Source organism: Suillus subaureus (genome assembly GCF_016647635.1).
Source record: "Suillus subaureus strain MN1 chromosome Unknown BJ212scaffold_86, whole genome shotgun sequence".
Classification (NCBI taxonomy): Eukaryota; Fungi; Basidiomycota; class Agaricomycetes; order Boletales; family Suillaceae; genus Suillus; species Suillus subaureus.
In genome coordinates, this window is record NW_024538642.1 from 56880 (window position 1) to 70833 (window position 13954).

The 13954-nt window shown below is 47.7% G+C and overlaps 4 protein-coding genes across 4 annotated transcripts; 1 reads left to right on the plus strand and 3 right to left on the minus strand.

Moving 5' to 3' along the window:
• Positions 1 to 5072: 5072 nt before the first annotated feature.
• On the minus strand, positions 5073 to 5826 carry BJ212DRAFT_1398406 (uncharacterized protein). Its single transcript, XM_041337272.1, has 2 exons — positions 5607 to 5826; positions 5073 to 5560 (listed from the first exon to the last, which is right to left on the minus strand). The coding sequence occupies exon 2, from the start codon at positions 5429 to 5431 to the stop codon at positions 5120 to 5122; it is 312 nt and encodes a 103-aa protein (XP_041186168.1). The 5' UTR covers positions 5432 to 5560; positions 5607 to 5826; the 3' UTR covers positions 5073 to 5119.
• A 549-nt stretch (positions 5827 to 6375) lies between these two features.
• Positions 6376 to 7286, plus strand: BJ212DRAFT_1487525 (uncharacterized protein; the record flags this gene model as incomplete). Its single annotated transcript, XM_041341288.1, has 9 exons — positions 6376 to 6421; positions 6481 to 6513; positions 6568 to 6600; positions 6660 to 6692; positions 6746 to 6778; positions 6838 to 6870; positions 6933 to 6965; positions 7020 to 7031; positions 7234 to 7286. 9 exons carry the CDS (start codon positions 6376 to 6378, stop codon positions 7284 to 7286), a joined length of 309 nt encoding a protein of 102 aa, XP_041186169.1.
• A 1632-nt stretch (positions 7287 to 8918) lies between these two features.
• Positions 8919 to 9678, minus strand: BJ212DRAFT_1043059 (uncharacterized protein). The gene is made up of 2 exons (XM_041328918.1): positions 9035 to 9678; positions 8919 to 8981 (listed from the first exon to the last, which is right to left on the minus strand). The coding sequence occupies exon 1, from the start codon at positions 9532 to 9534 to the stop codon at positions 9151 to 9153; it is 384 nt and encodes a 127-aa protein (XP_041186170.1). The 5' UTR covers positions 9535 to 9678; the 3' UTR covers positions 8919 to 8981; positions 9035 to 9150.
• Positions 9679 to 13628: 3950 nt separating this feature from the next.
• On the minus strand, positions 13629 to 13857 carry BJ212DRAFT_1234545 (PUA-like domain-containing protein; the record flags this gene model as incomplete). The annotated part of the gene is made up of 2 exons (XM_041329522.1): positions 13629 to 13673; positions 13726 to 13857. Coding segments are annotated over 2 exons (177 nt in total), but the record flags the coding sequence as incomplete, so codon positions are not given.
• Between the last annotated feature and the right edge of the window lie 97 nt (positions 13858 to 13954).

Here is a 13954-nt window from a genome sequence, read left to right on the forward strand (position 1 = left end):
TAATTTTCTTAGCGAGTCTATCCTTCCATGGCCTCAACCTGACATCCACCCCGAAGCCACCGCTGACATGGTCTCGGAAGGCGTCCGAAAATTTGCTCATCCCGACGATGTGGCCGCCATGCAGGCTGAGTACGTGGTTCTGTCTTATTCAAAACATCGAGTCAAACTGACGGCCTTTGGCAGATGGGCTCAGGTCTGCGCAGAAGATGAATTCCTAAAGGCGCAACAAGGGTACGCGCCACCCCAACCGAGTACCTGCCATGGCTCATTTATTTTTTTAGGTCTTCGGCGTCTTTCCAGAACGTTCAAGATAATCAGGCGTTGTTTCCAACATTGAACCAATTTACCGCTCCGGTGGCTGGTCTCCCCCAGTTTCCCCCAATGGACCAGAGCCAATATTATATTCCGCAGCCCCCTGCCGTCCCTCAAGCGCCGCTGGAAGGCGCCACATGGTCCCAGCCTGAACACGATGGTGGTTCGTATGCGAATGGACCTAGTTTCGCTCAAAATTATTTCCGCCCCGTCGTTGACCTGGAGCTTTGGGCAGCAGGGGATCCCCGCGCGTATGACCCCAAACCACCATTCTCCCAAGGACAAAACGCGCAATTCCAGACGGGTACCCCCTCAGTAACAGAACATGCAGGCTATGCGTACCCCGGTGCCATCACGGATACGATGACGAATGCCGACATCTTATTGCCGCCCGCATCAGACCCTGAAGTGACAATGTATCTGAGTCATGACAACAGCTTGGAGCCATCTTCTTCTGCCCCCGATGGGACAGCGTGTGCCAAGCCTCCCAAGCGTAAAACTCGCCATACCGTTAAATCTGAGGATGGCAGTTTGGGTTCGTCTCTGGCGCCAACCACGCGCAAGCGCAGATGCTTGGACGACGACGAGGACGAAGTCAGAGAGGGGAAGTTTGGTGCTTACAGACTAGCGGACGCCAGTGCCGTCGTCATGGCTGTGCCCGTTCACGACCCGAAGCCGGTAGACGTCAGCAGCCGCAGGACTCATGATGCTGGCGGCAATCTTCTTCGAACGAGGAGATTCGGGGCGATGGAACTCGATGATTCCTACTCCAAACGGTCCGTCAAGATTACGAATGAACTACCCGCAAAGATGACTTGCGTACGAGCATGCGATTGGACGGACCAGCCCTGCGGGCTGTTTGTAGAAATGAACAAAGCCCGCGTCGCACATCACCTGTTGCATTGGCATGGTGTTAAATCTACAGACACGGCTGCCTGCAAATTCGAGGGTTGCTCGAAGTCAGAGGCAATGATCAATTTGGGCCGTCACATTGAGGGCGTCCACTATACTACGTCCTACGAATGCCCCTATTGCGGCAAGCGGTGGTCAAGATCCGATTCTTTGGATCGGCATCAGCAGAAATGCAAACCACTCCTTGATAGTAAGGACCGCGCTACGAAGGGATGTCGCAAGTTCAATCTCCAAGACCCGAAGAAGTTGGTCTATGGGTATATCGTTCCTGCCCGCAACGCGACATAGTCCAGCGTACGACTGTACGTCCCCTTGACCTGTATCTGTCACTATTGCTAATTTCCTGTTGCCGTGCTCTAGTACTTTCTCCGATTCTTCACGAATCTCTTCTCCTTCTATAACTCCGTCACTCGTTTCATTCTATCGTACATATATTTGACCAAATCACTTCATCTCATCGACATTCTTTTTGCGTTGAATATTCCCTCTTCTCAGTGTATTTTCCTCTCCTCATCATCGCTTGGTGTATCTTGTATATGTTTATTGGATAACCCTTATTGCACGCTGGACGTAGCTATCGTATCTCATTATGTCGCTCGGTACATATTATGTATGCTTGCTGGATGGAAGTTGGATGATGGAGCCTGGCGCTGCGCATCGCACTTCTTATGGATCAAGAATGAATATGATATATTGTGTTGCATTTGTGTCTTCCCTGACACCGCTCATGGTGTGACAGCTTTCATACTTCCCTATCCCATCAAATATCACCCTGAGCGATTCTTGGACCCTTGCGCTTGATCAGTTTCTACTTGATACTCACGCCAGTTTAACTCTCAGTCCCATGACCTCCCATAATCCTGTGGCTGCGCTTGACATCCGCCTTAAGCACCGATGCCAATGGCTAAGACCTTGATGATATAATCATGGTTCACAGGAAAGTACTGGCCTGGCATACAGCCGGTCACTCAGATCAATCCTCGATATTGAATAGCCTTGGGACTCGACTACCGCTTCGAGCACCAACTGAGGTCTATGAGTAAGTATTTACCGAGCCGATCCCATCCATCGTTGGTACGAGATCATATCCTCCCACTTGACTTCGCGTTATGATTGCATCTCTGTCTTGTGCTCTGCCCACACAGAACCCCTCTGGTTCTCCTTAATGTATGCATAAACCTGTGACCAATCTCGACATATATGAGTCACACCCAAACCGTCTGAGCCTGCCATCGATCCATTGATGTAGACTGGATCAAGGGTAGTATCAGAATTGCAAAGAATGGCCTGTCGCAAGAAGTTAAGGCAGTGGCCACTATGGTCATTGGGCCCGTTAATAAGGGCTAGCCGGATCATTTGTAGACAATGAATCTGGTGAAACATCGAGACACCAAACAGTCGTCCTAATAGAATATGGGAACGGCAAGCGTCTGACTCATGTATTGACAAAAATGGGGTGAATGATTGCTTACCATTTGGTCCCAGACGCACGAATCCGTGACCTTCTGGAAAATGATCGAGCAAATTCCACTCCGACCAGGCTGTGAGCCCTGATGTACTGTAATACTTTGAGTCTTCAAACGTCAATGCGACGATTTCCAAGTCGAGGGGTAATTCAATCGGATGATCATCGCCGATGTAAGCTGTATCAAATATGCTGAGTGAGATGAACTCCTGTGGCTGTTCGTAAAAGGGACCTTGACATACTGTACTGTCTATCATCGACAGACTTGTGTTGCAAGCGCAAGATGGTGAAGATGTTCAAAATGATGCTAATGACGAAAACACTAGGCCCAAATACACGCAGTATGTCTGAGACTCGAAGTCTGAAGCTGTGAAGCATTGAGTCTGTCGCTGAACGTGTTCTGAGAGAAAAGTTCGGGTCACTGAATATACATATGCTACAGAAGACAGCTGTTAGTTACATGCTCAACTTACCAGAAACCACTAGTATTGAGAACTATAGCTTGAGCCGTTGCTGGCAGGCGCGAAAAATAACGTGTCACAAGTCAGGTTGCTTTCCTTTATGGTGCGCGTCAGCAGAACCCCTCTGTGTGAGTTGTACTTGGTTGAACAAACTGCCGGACCTTCGACATCGCCGATCTATTGCCTCGAGTCCTGAACAAAGCTTCCATCTACCTGTGCGTCCGATGCTCGCATGATTGAACGAAATAGATGCTGGTAATAAATGATATCAAGTATGTCCAGGGCCACTACAGGGTCACGACAGCGGAGTCACACCTACTTCACGGGTGATTGAACTAGTGTTGATGGCAGAACTCGTAAATTCTGCTTACAGCCGTCGGTCTGATGTAGAACTCGATTGCATAGAGTACTTGATAGTTCTGCCGTCAGTCCCCCTATTCCGAATCAGAGTGTCAGTTAAACATACCAACCCTCCCAAGCGGTTACGTCTACTTTTCAGAGAGCTTCTTCGAAGCGTAGTACTTCCTCACAAAAACTGTTGAGAAAACTTCGAAATAATCAAGTAAGTTGCAAGTATTTCAAGTTGATACACAATGTCAGTTATTTAGCCTCAGGGATCTCGCGTGACTACTAGTACAAACAACGCGTCAACACAAGGTCGGGTTGAGCTTGTAGCTGTCTTGCAGCACGACAGATCCAATGAGTTGAAATCTTGCTATTACCGGATGTTTTATATTGTATGGTCAGGAAATGAACACAGATCTGAAGGTGAATAGTACTTACCTCCTTGTGCCGCTTCCCGAGCAAAATAAACCTGTTCTCGTTTTTCTCGACCTCTGATAGCAAGGTCCACCGTCCATGTCACATCCGCGGACCAGTGGATTCGGACATCGAGAATGGGAGGGCAGATCCTTCTTTCTCGTGGTATTGACGAGACTCAGATGATCATTAACCTACTGACAGAGGGGCACTTGCTGGCATTTGACTGTGTTGACGTGGCTCACGTATTTTGGTTTGTTTATACCTGCGCACAAATTCAAGCTCAAGTCTTGGGCATCTAGTACTGATAGTGTAAGCATATGCACGGACAAGCATAAATCATATGCATAAGCGCTTAAGCTCCCGGGTGTGAGCTCCCCTTCTAGAAAAATTAAATGTTAAGCCTCAACACAACTCGCTATTCTATTGGCGCACCATTCGTGCACGTGACGACCACGACGCTACTGAATGCCAACAGGCATTGTATATATAGTTCATGTTCATTTTCCCTTCCTCCCTCAGTCTGTTACGCACACGACTGAGGGTACGTCACTGTCATTTTACGTTTCTCTTAGCTAGACACTAATGATCTACCTACTATAGATCTAACTCTGTCTAGGTACATATGAATTTTAGTCTGTTACGCACACGACTGAGGATCTAACTCTGTCTAGGTTTAACATATTCTAAATCCATTAGGCCGAAAGCTACGCAAGAGACCAGTCTGGCACTTCAAACCTGTGTTCAATACAGCCGCACTCACAAAGCAGATGAACTGAGAATAATTGCTCGAACTCAAGTTTACAACCATCGCAGGTAACCTCGATGCTAACGGCCGCTTTTCCGAATCGCCACACGAGAATCGTGTTGGTATCTTCAACTGCCAGCTATCTTCGAGATGTAGTTGCTCGATCTTCTCTTTCTCAGGAAGGAACGTGAGTCCGACAGTGCGATTCGTTGGGGTCTTGTGTTCCAGCTGAGGCTCATCATGCCCTCAGCAAAAGTTGTAAAATTCTAAATTTGGATTTTTGCGAGGGAGCCAGATGAGGTATAGGACTTGTTGGCCGCAAGATCATCTTCGGGAGAGGGAACGACGCTGTCGGTGTAGCAAGAGCTGAATTTGAACGGGCCGGGGTGCCACTGGTGGAACATCGAGTCCTGGAACAATACAAATGACCTTGGTAAGTTACTTCAGGTCACGGAGATTCACTTACGCTGTAGCTGAGTATGACGTACGAATTTTTTTATTAGGTAAGGCTTTGTTTACTGTATCATGGCACTTGGAAAGTACGTCTAATTGGTGCTGCTTACACCTGTGGGGTCTGTTCATGACAGTATGAATCACTGAATCTGCGCACCCTTTTGCTGTTGCCGAAGGTCGCCAACCAATTCCAGACCTGGGAACTGGTTTGGCTAACGTTGAACTCATGGGCATCATGCCACCCGCAAACATAGGCAGAGGCAGTGGTACAATGCATATGCACAAAGAACAGAGTGTCCCAGTGCGGCCCAAGCTAGCCATTTAGACGGGAGGTCTACGGTGCGGTGCTCGGAGATGATGTGTTTGCTGGGGAGGAGAATAGCGTCTTCAGAGTTTTCATGTTGATGCTCTAGATCGTGTATTCGGAGAGGCGAATACGATGCCATGAAGGTGCGTGACGTACCCGAAAAATCATCTCCTCTAACTAGCTTGTCAGCCTACTGGTGATTTGCCAGGTTGCTTGGTTCAAGTGTTCTAGGGCACGGAACAACGAGGACTCTGAGTTGATTCAACAACTGTATTCATTCAGGGCTGAATTTCTCTATCGTCTGATTGAACTTCGAATCATACATCAAGAGCACGTCCAGTATGGTCTGCGCCTACTAAATTCCTCGCAGCGATATGTCCCTGTGTGGTTCTTTTAATCAATTCAGGGACAAAATTGTTGAACAGGACCTCAGAGTCACATCTCTCACTATGAATCTCGCCACACCCTTCCTTCTGTGTCAGCCAAATAATCAAGACGCAAAATGAAACAATACGGCCTCCCTGACGGCAGAATTCTTTGCCTCGTCGTGGTGCACTGATCGAGTAAGTTGCTGATGGAAGAAAGCTTAGCCTTTTCCTAAGCAGATAACATGTACACCGAAACGATCACAGGATGAAGGTTTCTGCGAGTTAACCTGCAAGATAATCGAGCTACCCAAAGCTATAAAGGCCTCACTCCTTGCATCAATTATACACTCAATACCCTCTAACAATTACTGCTACTTGTATATAACCGCCATGAAGCTCACTTTGTCTTTTATTTTTGTCGCCATCGCTTTGCTACAGATGACGACAGCATCTCCCGTCGCCAAAGGTGATTCTTCAGTGCTAGCCTCATTTTGTCGTGGACTATTTACCTGGTTCATAACATAGATGTACAAGGGCACGGCCGAAAGAATATCGCGTGTATGTTCCAACGTGTTCATCCTATCTGCATCATGTCTAACAAGACCATTCAGATTCAGTTGCCGTCTGATGTTGAAGGTGATTCTTCAGTGCTAGCCCCACTTCACGCGGACTATTGACCTCGTTGAGTGATATAGAGGTCAAGAAGCGCGACCAAAAGAAGTTCGCGTGTATGTTCCAACCTGTTTATCTTATCTGCACCAATGTCTAACAGGACCGTTCAGATCTTGTTTCCAGGGGGGCCTCTGACGCTGACGGTGATTCTTCAGTGCTAGCTTCACTTTGTCGTGGACTACTCACTTTGTTCATAACATAGATGTACAGGGACACGGTCGAAAGAATATCGCGTGTATGTTCCAGTGTGCTTATTCTATCTGTATCATATCTAACAGGACCATTCAGATTCTGTTGCCGAGGACCTCTCTGATGCCGAAGGTGATTTTCCAGTGTTAGCCTCATTGTCATGCGGACTACTCACCCAGTTGATAACGTAGATGTCGAGAAGCGCGTCGAGAAGACATTAGCATGTATGTCTCAGCGTGTTTGCATTATTTGCATCTTGTCTAACGAGATGCGCATTGTGGCATAGCCATTGTTTCCGAGGAATCCCGTGACGTCCAAGGTAATTGTCTATGGCTCGGTTTTGAATGTTATATTTACGTTGTTCAATGTACAGGTGTTGTTGAAGGTATGTCTTGAACATCATCTTGGAGTCTCGACTCGTTTTAAACCACTACCACTGCTACAGCTTAAGGCTAGAAGCTCAAGGTTATCTGTCTGGGACAGCGAGTGCAACTTTATGTGCAAATTAGTCCAGTAACAGAGTATTACTATCGCACAATCATCTGATCGCAAGAACCAAATTTCATCGATCCCTAACTTTCGCCAAGTGTCGAGCACCGCACCCATCCGCCACTTCTGGGCTGTGATCTACAAAAGCTAATTCTAAGGTGTTTATGCGCCAAACGATTCTCGGGCAGCGTCGTGTCCTCTCTTTTGGAGAACAATCGCAGCTTATGTCCAGTTGACAGGCTGCGAGAAAGTGAATGGTAGATCGTAAGATCTGACAGCCTCAGCTTCGGGGTTGATCGTCTATGGGTGTGAATATGGAAGGTGCTGGAGATTATGCAGCTTCCGTGCACGACTCACCCGTCAGCTTGCCACCTAGCCAAATCTTAGACGCAGGAATTTTATGTCTCCCTCAAATTTTGAGATACGGGATTGGTCTAATAGATCAACTCTTACACTTATTCAGAGTACCTGTTTCTGTAAGAAGAATAAAGATGTGAAGCATGTCTGCTTGTGTGATGAACTTCGTACAAAAGTAGTGGTGACTTGACGCACACCATAGTTGTCAGTTGCACTGCTATATATGGTCAAGTCGGAGGGCATTCGAAAGATATCATAGGGGTTATTTGTACAATCTCAAGGTCTTTAGGTATTACATCTGTTTCATCTTCTTCATCACGGAACACAAGCATCTGCACTCTGATATCAAACTTTCACTCGAGGGCTACCGCACGAATTCCTCATTTCCTTTCCTTGGATTTCCTGGGCTTGGACGTGGTAGGTGCAAGAGGACCTCCCGCATGCCACGTCAGCAAGCGAGCTCAACGATTGATCTTTTCACAGGGGTAATCCCAGCGAAGAGGCATCTTTATCTAGCACCGCCTGCTGCAGCTGCATGATTCTTTGGCGTCCAGTTACTGGGGCCGGCGCTGGCGGCTGCACAGCTTCGGAGCCTGGTAGTGGCCTGTAACGGCCGACAGTCAAACGACGGCGTAAGGGTGGTTGGCCTGGAACCCTCTTTTGGCACTGGTCAGTCTGATCAAAGCCTGATCGTTAGGGAGACTTACCTCCATAATATAACGACAGATGTCATAATAACCGTCTCTATCCTTCTCTTTCCACGCCTTTGAAGACAAAATATCAGTGCTCACGGATGTAGGTAGATAAGTAAAACAATGTTACACGTTTACAGATATACAAGCCATCATACCGGAAGCCTTCCCATGGGGCAAATTCAGAATCAAGCTCATGGCCCCGAATAACGCGCACGGGTTTGCCTGTTTCAGAAGATTTCTGTTGTACTGTCATTTCCTGACCTCACATTTATCCGAGATAGAGAACCCACACGAAGCGCCTGATTTCCAAAATCCGACCATTGCTGGTCATGATCCAGCTCGCGCGTCTTGGGAATTTTAATCGGTAATCAAGCTATAAAACACAAGGACAACTTACACGATCACCGAGCTTGTGACCCCCTGACGATACTAAGTTGGCATATAATTTTGTAGCTCGGGTTGTGAATACACACCTGAACCTGTATATACGCTATATGCACAGGTCAGATTGCCAATCCGGCTCGAAGAATAAGCGCCGTGAGATGCTTACATCTTATCCCCGTCATCCTTGTCATCTTTATATTGGCCAGATACGACAATTGAGAAGGCGCCATCTGCCTCAGTGCCGCTTATACCAGCTTCGATTTGGCGATGCACACCGGCATCAAAACATTCTTTGCTGTGGACAGATAGACAGATGAGGTAACTGGTATTATCAAACGAGAATCAAGACTACGCACCGACTCTTCCATGTCGTCCCAACAGATGCTCCTGAAATTTCCCCGAAGCGCTGCCTGCAAACAATGTGCGTGAACAATGTGGTTGAGGGAGGAACATTGAGACTTACGCAGGCCTCTCCATTTTGCTAGTTGAATCGGCAATCTTCTCGTCCGAGACACTGTGGTGTCTTCGCCTCCGAGTCGTTCTGAGTGCGAACGTTGTTTATTGTATTGTTGGCGATTGTCAGGACGATGGAAATAAGTAGGTCACTGTTTGCGTCGGAGTTCGAAAGTTGGAATCTTCGAAAGGGCTGCATACGAATGCATCCGAAATGCAGTGAATAAAACTCCTGTCCAGTATCGACGTACCTTCTGTCTTCATAGAGTTACATGATATGAGGATAATCAGAATCGTATATTCATTCTGATGAATATAGGCGACATCTACATTGTAGGACGCGAGCGCAGACGAGCTGTAATCGAAAATACGACCTTCAGCAGTTGCGTTTTCCGACTGAAGCTCAATGAATAGCAGGCCTATCTGCAAGACATCAACCCCCAGCGATCCGGGTTGTTTGGAAGCTACGACGGCTATCCACCGCCAAAGCAACCCGCAAATTTCACGCATAGTGATGTTATTCCAAAGTCTGTGAAGGAGGATGCAATATCATTGTGACGGATCAATGATTGGGAAAGTTTCCTGTGTAGTGAGTCTAAGCATGGTCAAATGTACATCTTACACACCAGATGGGAATTGAGTATGGACGAGTCGGAGATGACGGGCGCGTTCGAGGAATAGTTGACTGAGGAGAAGTAGATGTACGATTTAAGGCGAAATTTGGCATATAATATCATTGGGCAGGCAGTAAAAACGGAGGTCAATTTTGACGGAATGCGAGAAATGATGCTTGGGCGCTTTAGCTGCCACGCGGCCTATACCAGCGGTTGTGAAGAACACTGACTTGACCTAAACGCTCATTGTGCCTTGGGGTCAACGATATTGTAGCAAGTGATGGTCTTGGACTTTGTTGGATGAAAGCTGAAACGGAGTTGCACCTCATAGTTGAGTATAGCTTCACCCGTCGTAGTGAAGCAAGAGAGCATCGGCGGTAACTCTCAGCCAGAAATTTGAAGGACACACCAATATAGTTTTTGGCACCATACATCTGCCAGGTGGAGAGAGGATGTTGACTTGTCCAACGGACGTCTCGCTGCGGATATGGGAATTAAAGAGTGGGAAATAGATATGAGAGGACTGGCGGGACGGAGGCAGTGAAGTACAGACCTGGATAGAATTGTCTCCGGACAGGAAGAAAGTGATTATCAAAAGTGAGGTTGTGGGACGCCGACACAGGCAAAAGTTATCGCAAAATGGAATATGGGGCATACAGAGTACTGACCAGTGGGTTCAGTCTACTGGAGTCAAGATGGTCGGCCAGTGGCCACTGGCGAGCGTGTCCTCCGACGGGACTGCGGCAAGGCAGTGGGACGTGGAGACCGAAGAGAAATCAATCAAGATAGGATACCATGTGCAGTATTCCGTTGTCTACTCGCCAGATGCGACCATGATCGCGAGTGGATACAAGGACTCGGACTCGACCGCTGAAGTCACCGTGATTTCAGATGGAAAAGCGCTTATTTCCGGGTCAAATTTATATTGATGCTGACCCGATTAGAACTTGTAATACTACATGTACAACGTGGAACAACCTGGCAGTACTTGTTAGAATACATCAGCGGCATCTATATGTTGACATTATGTATTTGCAATATCTTCGAATGGCCGCATCCTCGAAAGCATATCGAATAGCGACACAGCACGATTATGGCACCTCGACAACAGCCAGCCCATCAGTTCACCACTATGCAGTCAGTGAACTGTGTCATTTTCGGCAGGTGGAAGGCTGTTAGCTACTGGCTGATTTGATACACATAGTATGCATGGGACATTTCTGCGATACTACTGAGGGGATTCATTGGCCTCGACGGCCTTTTGGACCAGCGCGACAAGTCGGTACGCGCTGTACGTGGCACTTTCAGTTCTCATTGCACTCAAGCTTATGCAATGACATGCATTCTAGGCTGATGCTACACGACATCCTGTCTGTCAGTGCTTCAGCCACTCAAGGTTTCCCATTGGATACCCCGAGGTCTCTTTGACGTCCCACGGCCGCCCAACAAATTGTGCTTACATACGTCGTTAATATCTCTTCTGGCACTGTTTTTATCGCCTCAATCGTCTCAGTTGTCTGCACGACACCGCCCTCATTTTCTCTCGTTGATTTCCGGCGAGCTTGCGCTTGCGCGTGGTAGACACAGGAGGACTGGACAGCATGCTTGTGCAAGCGGGCCCAGCGTTCAGCCTTTTTACAGGGGGCGGGGGGCTTTCTAGTAGAAACGCATCCATGTTGTTTATCCGCGCCTGCTCCCGTTGCATGATTCTTTGGCGTCCAGTTACTGGAGCTGGAGTTGGCGGCTGCACGGCTTCAGAGCCCGGTAATGGCCTGTAAAGGCCGACAGTCGTTGAACGACGGCGTAAGTGTGGTTGGCCTGGAACCCTCTTTTAATACTGGTCAGTCTGGTCAAAGCCTGATCATTTAGAGACTTACCTCCATGATATAACGACAGATGTCATAATAACCGTCTCTATCCTTCTCTTTCCACGCCTTTGAAGACAAAGTATCAGTGCTCACGGATGTAGGTAGATATGCAAAACAATATTACAGCTTGACAGATGTACAGGCCATCATATCGGAAGCCTTCCCATGGGGCAAATTCAGAATCAAGTTCATGGCCCCGAATGACACGTACGGGTTTGCCTGTTTCAGAAGATTTCTGTTGTTCTGTCATTTCCTAACTTCACATTTATCCGAGATAGAGAACTCACACGAAGCGCCTGATTTCCAAAATCCGACCATTGCTGGTCATGATACAGCTCGCGCGTCTTAGGAATTCTAATCAGTAATCAAGCTATGAAGCACAAGGGCAACTTACGCGATCACCGAGCTTGCGACCCCCTGGCGATACTAAGTTGGCATGCGATCTTGTAGCCCGGGTTGTGAATACACACCTGAACCTGTATATAAGCTATATGCACAGGTCAGATTACCAATCCGACTCGAAATATGCGCTGTGAGATGCTTACATCGTGTCCCCGTTATCCTTGTCATCTTTGTATTGACCCGAGACGACAATTGAGAAGGCGCCATCTGCCTCAGTGCCGCTTATACCAGCTTCAATGTTGTGATGCACGCCAGCATTAAAACATTCTGTGCTGTTGACAGACAGACAAATGAAGTAACTGATGTTATTAAACGAAATTAAGAGTACGCACCGATTCTTCCATGTTGTCCCGAAAGGCGCCCCGGGGTATTCCCCGAAGTGGTGTCTGCAAAGACAGTACGTAAACAGTGTGGTTGAGGGAGAGACATTAGAGAGCATTACTAACACCGGCCTGGTAGGACTTTCGCTGCCCTTCCTGCACCTTTCGCTGGATGTTTCTTTTGAATCTTCTTTCATCTTCTCGTCCCAGACACTGTTTGATATCTTCACCTCTGATCCGTTCTTGAGCATTATGTTGTCAGTGACTGTCAAGGTGATGGAGATAAGTACACGAGGCCGATAATGAGGCTCTTATACATAGACTGCTGCTGAGTCGGAGTTCGAAAGCCGTAGTTGCCTATAAGGACCGGACCTGAGGCTACTTCAACGACGAATAGTCGATGCGGATCCATGATGGGTCGATAGCGCAGACATCGACTTGATTTACTCCCGCGGGACAAAGTTGTACACTTGGATCATCAAGCAGTTCTGCGTGAATTTCTAAATTGTGCAAGCATGGGGGCTACAGAAACTGGTTTAACAATGTACTGTTCGTAGACAGACCTAGCAGAGTAGTATCAGTAGACGGACATTGCAAATGATTTTCAAAGCAAGAAAACAGAAAAACTGGGTGCTGTACATCCTTGACTGGTCCTATCAGAAGGGCGAAGTTGATGAGAAAAATGAATTCGAGGTCTTGAAAGCAAGAAAGCAGAGGAGTCGGGATGTAGTGGATATTTGACAGCCGCAACTGACTCGCTCAGAAGGGCGAGGGGGGCAAGAAAGATGAAAATGAGGAAGCCGTGGTTTCGAGGTCTTCAAGTAGTATATCTTCCTCGTCTTCGTCATCAAGTGACAAATCAACATCTTCGTTATGCTCATCGTAAGAGATTCTCCACATGGGCCTCGCTAGGAAGTGATTGAACTGGGATTGACTAGACCACATGCTGGGTTTTATAAGGGTGGCAGGTGTCATCATGGAAGAGCTCGTTTCAGGGAAGTGTTGCTGTTTCTCTTTCTGCATCTCTTTCTGCACCCGCTGATTGTGCTTTTGCAGCGGGGTTTCAATAGTCCCCAGGACCGGCACTAGAACTTGTGGCTGCACGGTGGGTGATGAAGACGACGACGGTTGAGGCGGCACTCGGTCGGCGAGTTTGCGCTTCTTAGACGCCGGATCGGGACAAATTGTGGGTGCAAATGGTTGAGCCTTGCGCTTACGGCTGATCAACGTATGCGAGGGCGAGACAACAGTGTCTGACGTAGCTACAGAGGCGGGCGATGGCTCATGGTTGGTATCTCCAAGCGAGCGACGGAGCAGGGGAGGTTGACCTGGAACCCTCTGTTGACACGTTATCAGTCTAATCAGAGTCCCGTGCTTTAAATGAAACTCACCTCTAACCTGTAGCGGCAGATATCCAGACCTTTGGAATTTTTCTCTTTCCATGCCTTTGAAGGTTGAGTATCAGAGTTGGGATGTAGACATGGGAAATAACGTTACGGTTTCAACAGTGTACAAACCATCATACCGATAGCCTTTGGCAGGCGCAAAATCGGAAAGCACTTTGTGGCTCCGGATGACGCGCACGGGGTTGCCTGTGTCACGCGATGTCTGTTCTGCAGTCATTTGGGGACCTCAGGTTCAAAGACAGAAAAACTCACGACAAGTGCTTCATTTCCTTGGTCCGACCACTGCTGATCAAAAACCTGCGGACCTAACCGGAGCTTTT

Coding starts and splice junctions, on each gene's coding strand:
- BJ212DRAFT_1398406 (XM_041337272.1), bottom strand. CDS start 5,431: ATGGCTAGCTTGGGCCGCACTGGGACACTCTGTTCTTTGTGCATATGC.
- BJ212DRAFT_1043059 (XM_041328918.1), bottom strand. CDS start 9,534: ATGCGTGAAATTTGCGGGTTGCTTTGGCGGTGGATAGCCGTCGTAGCT.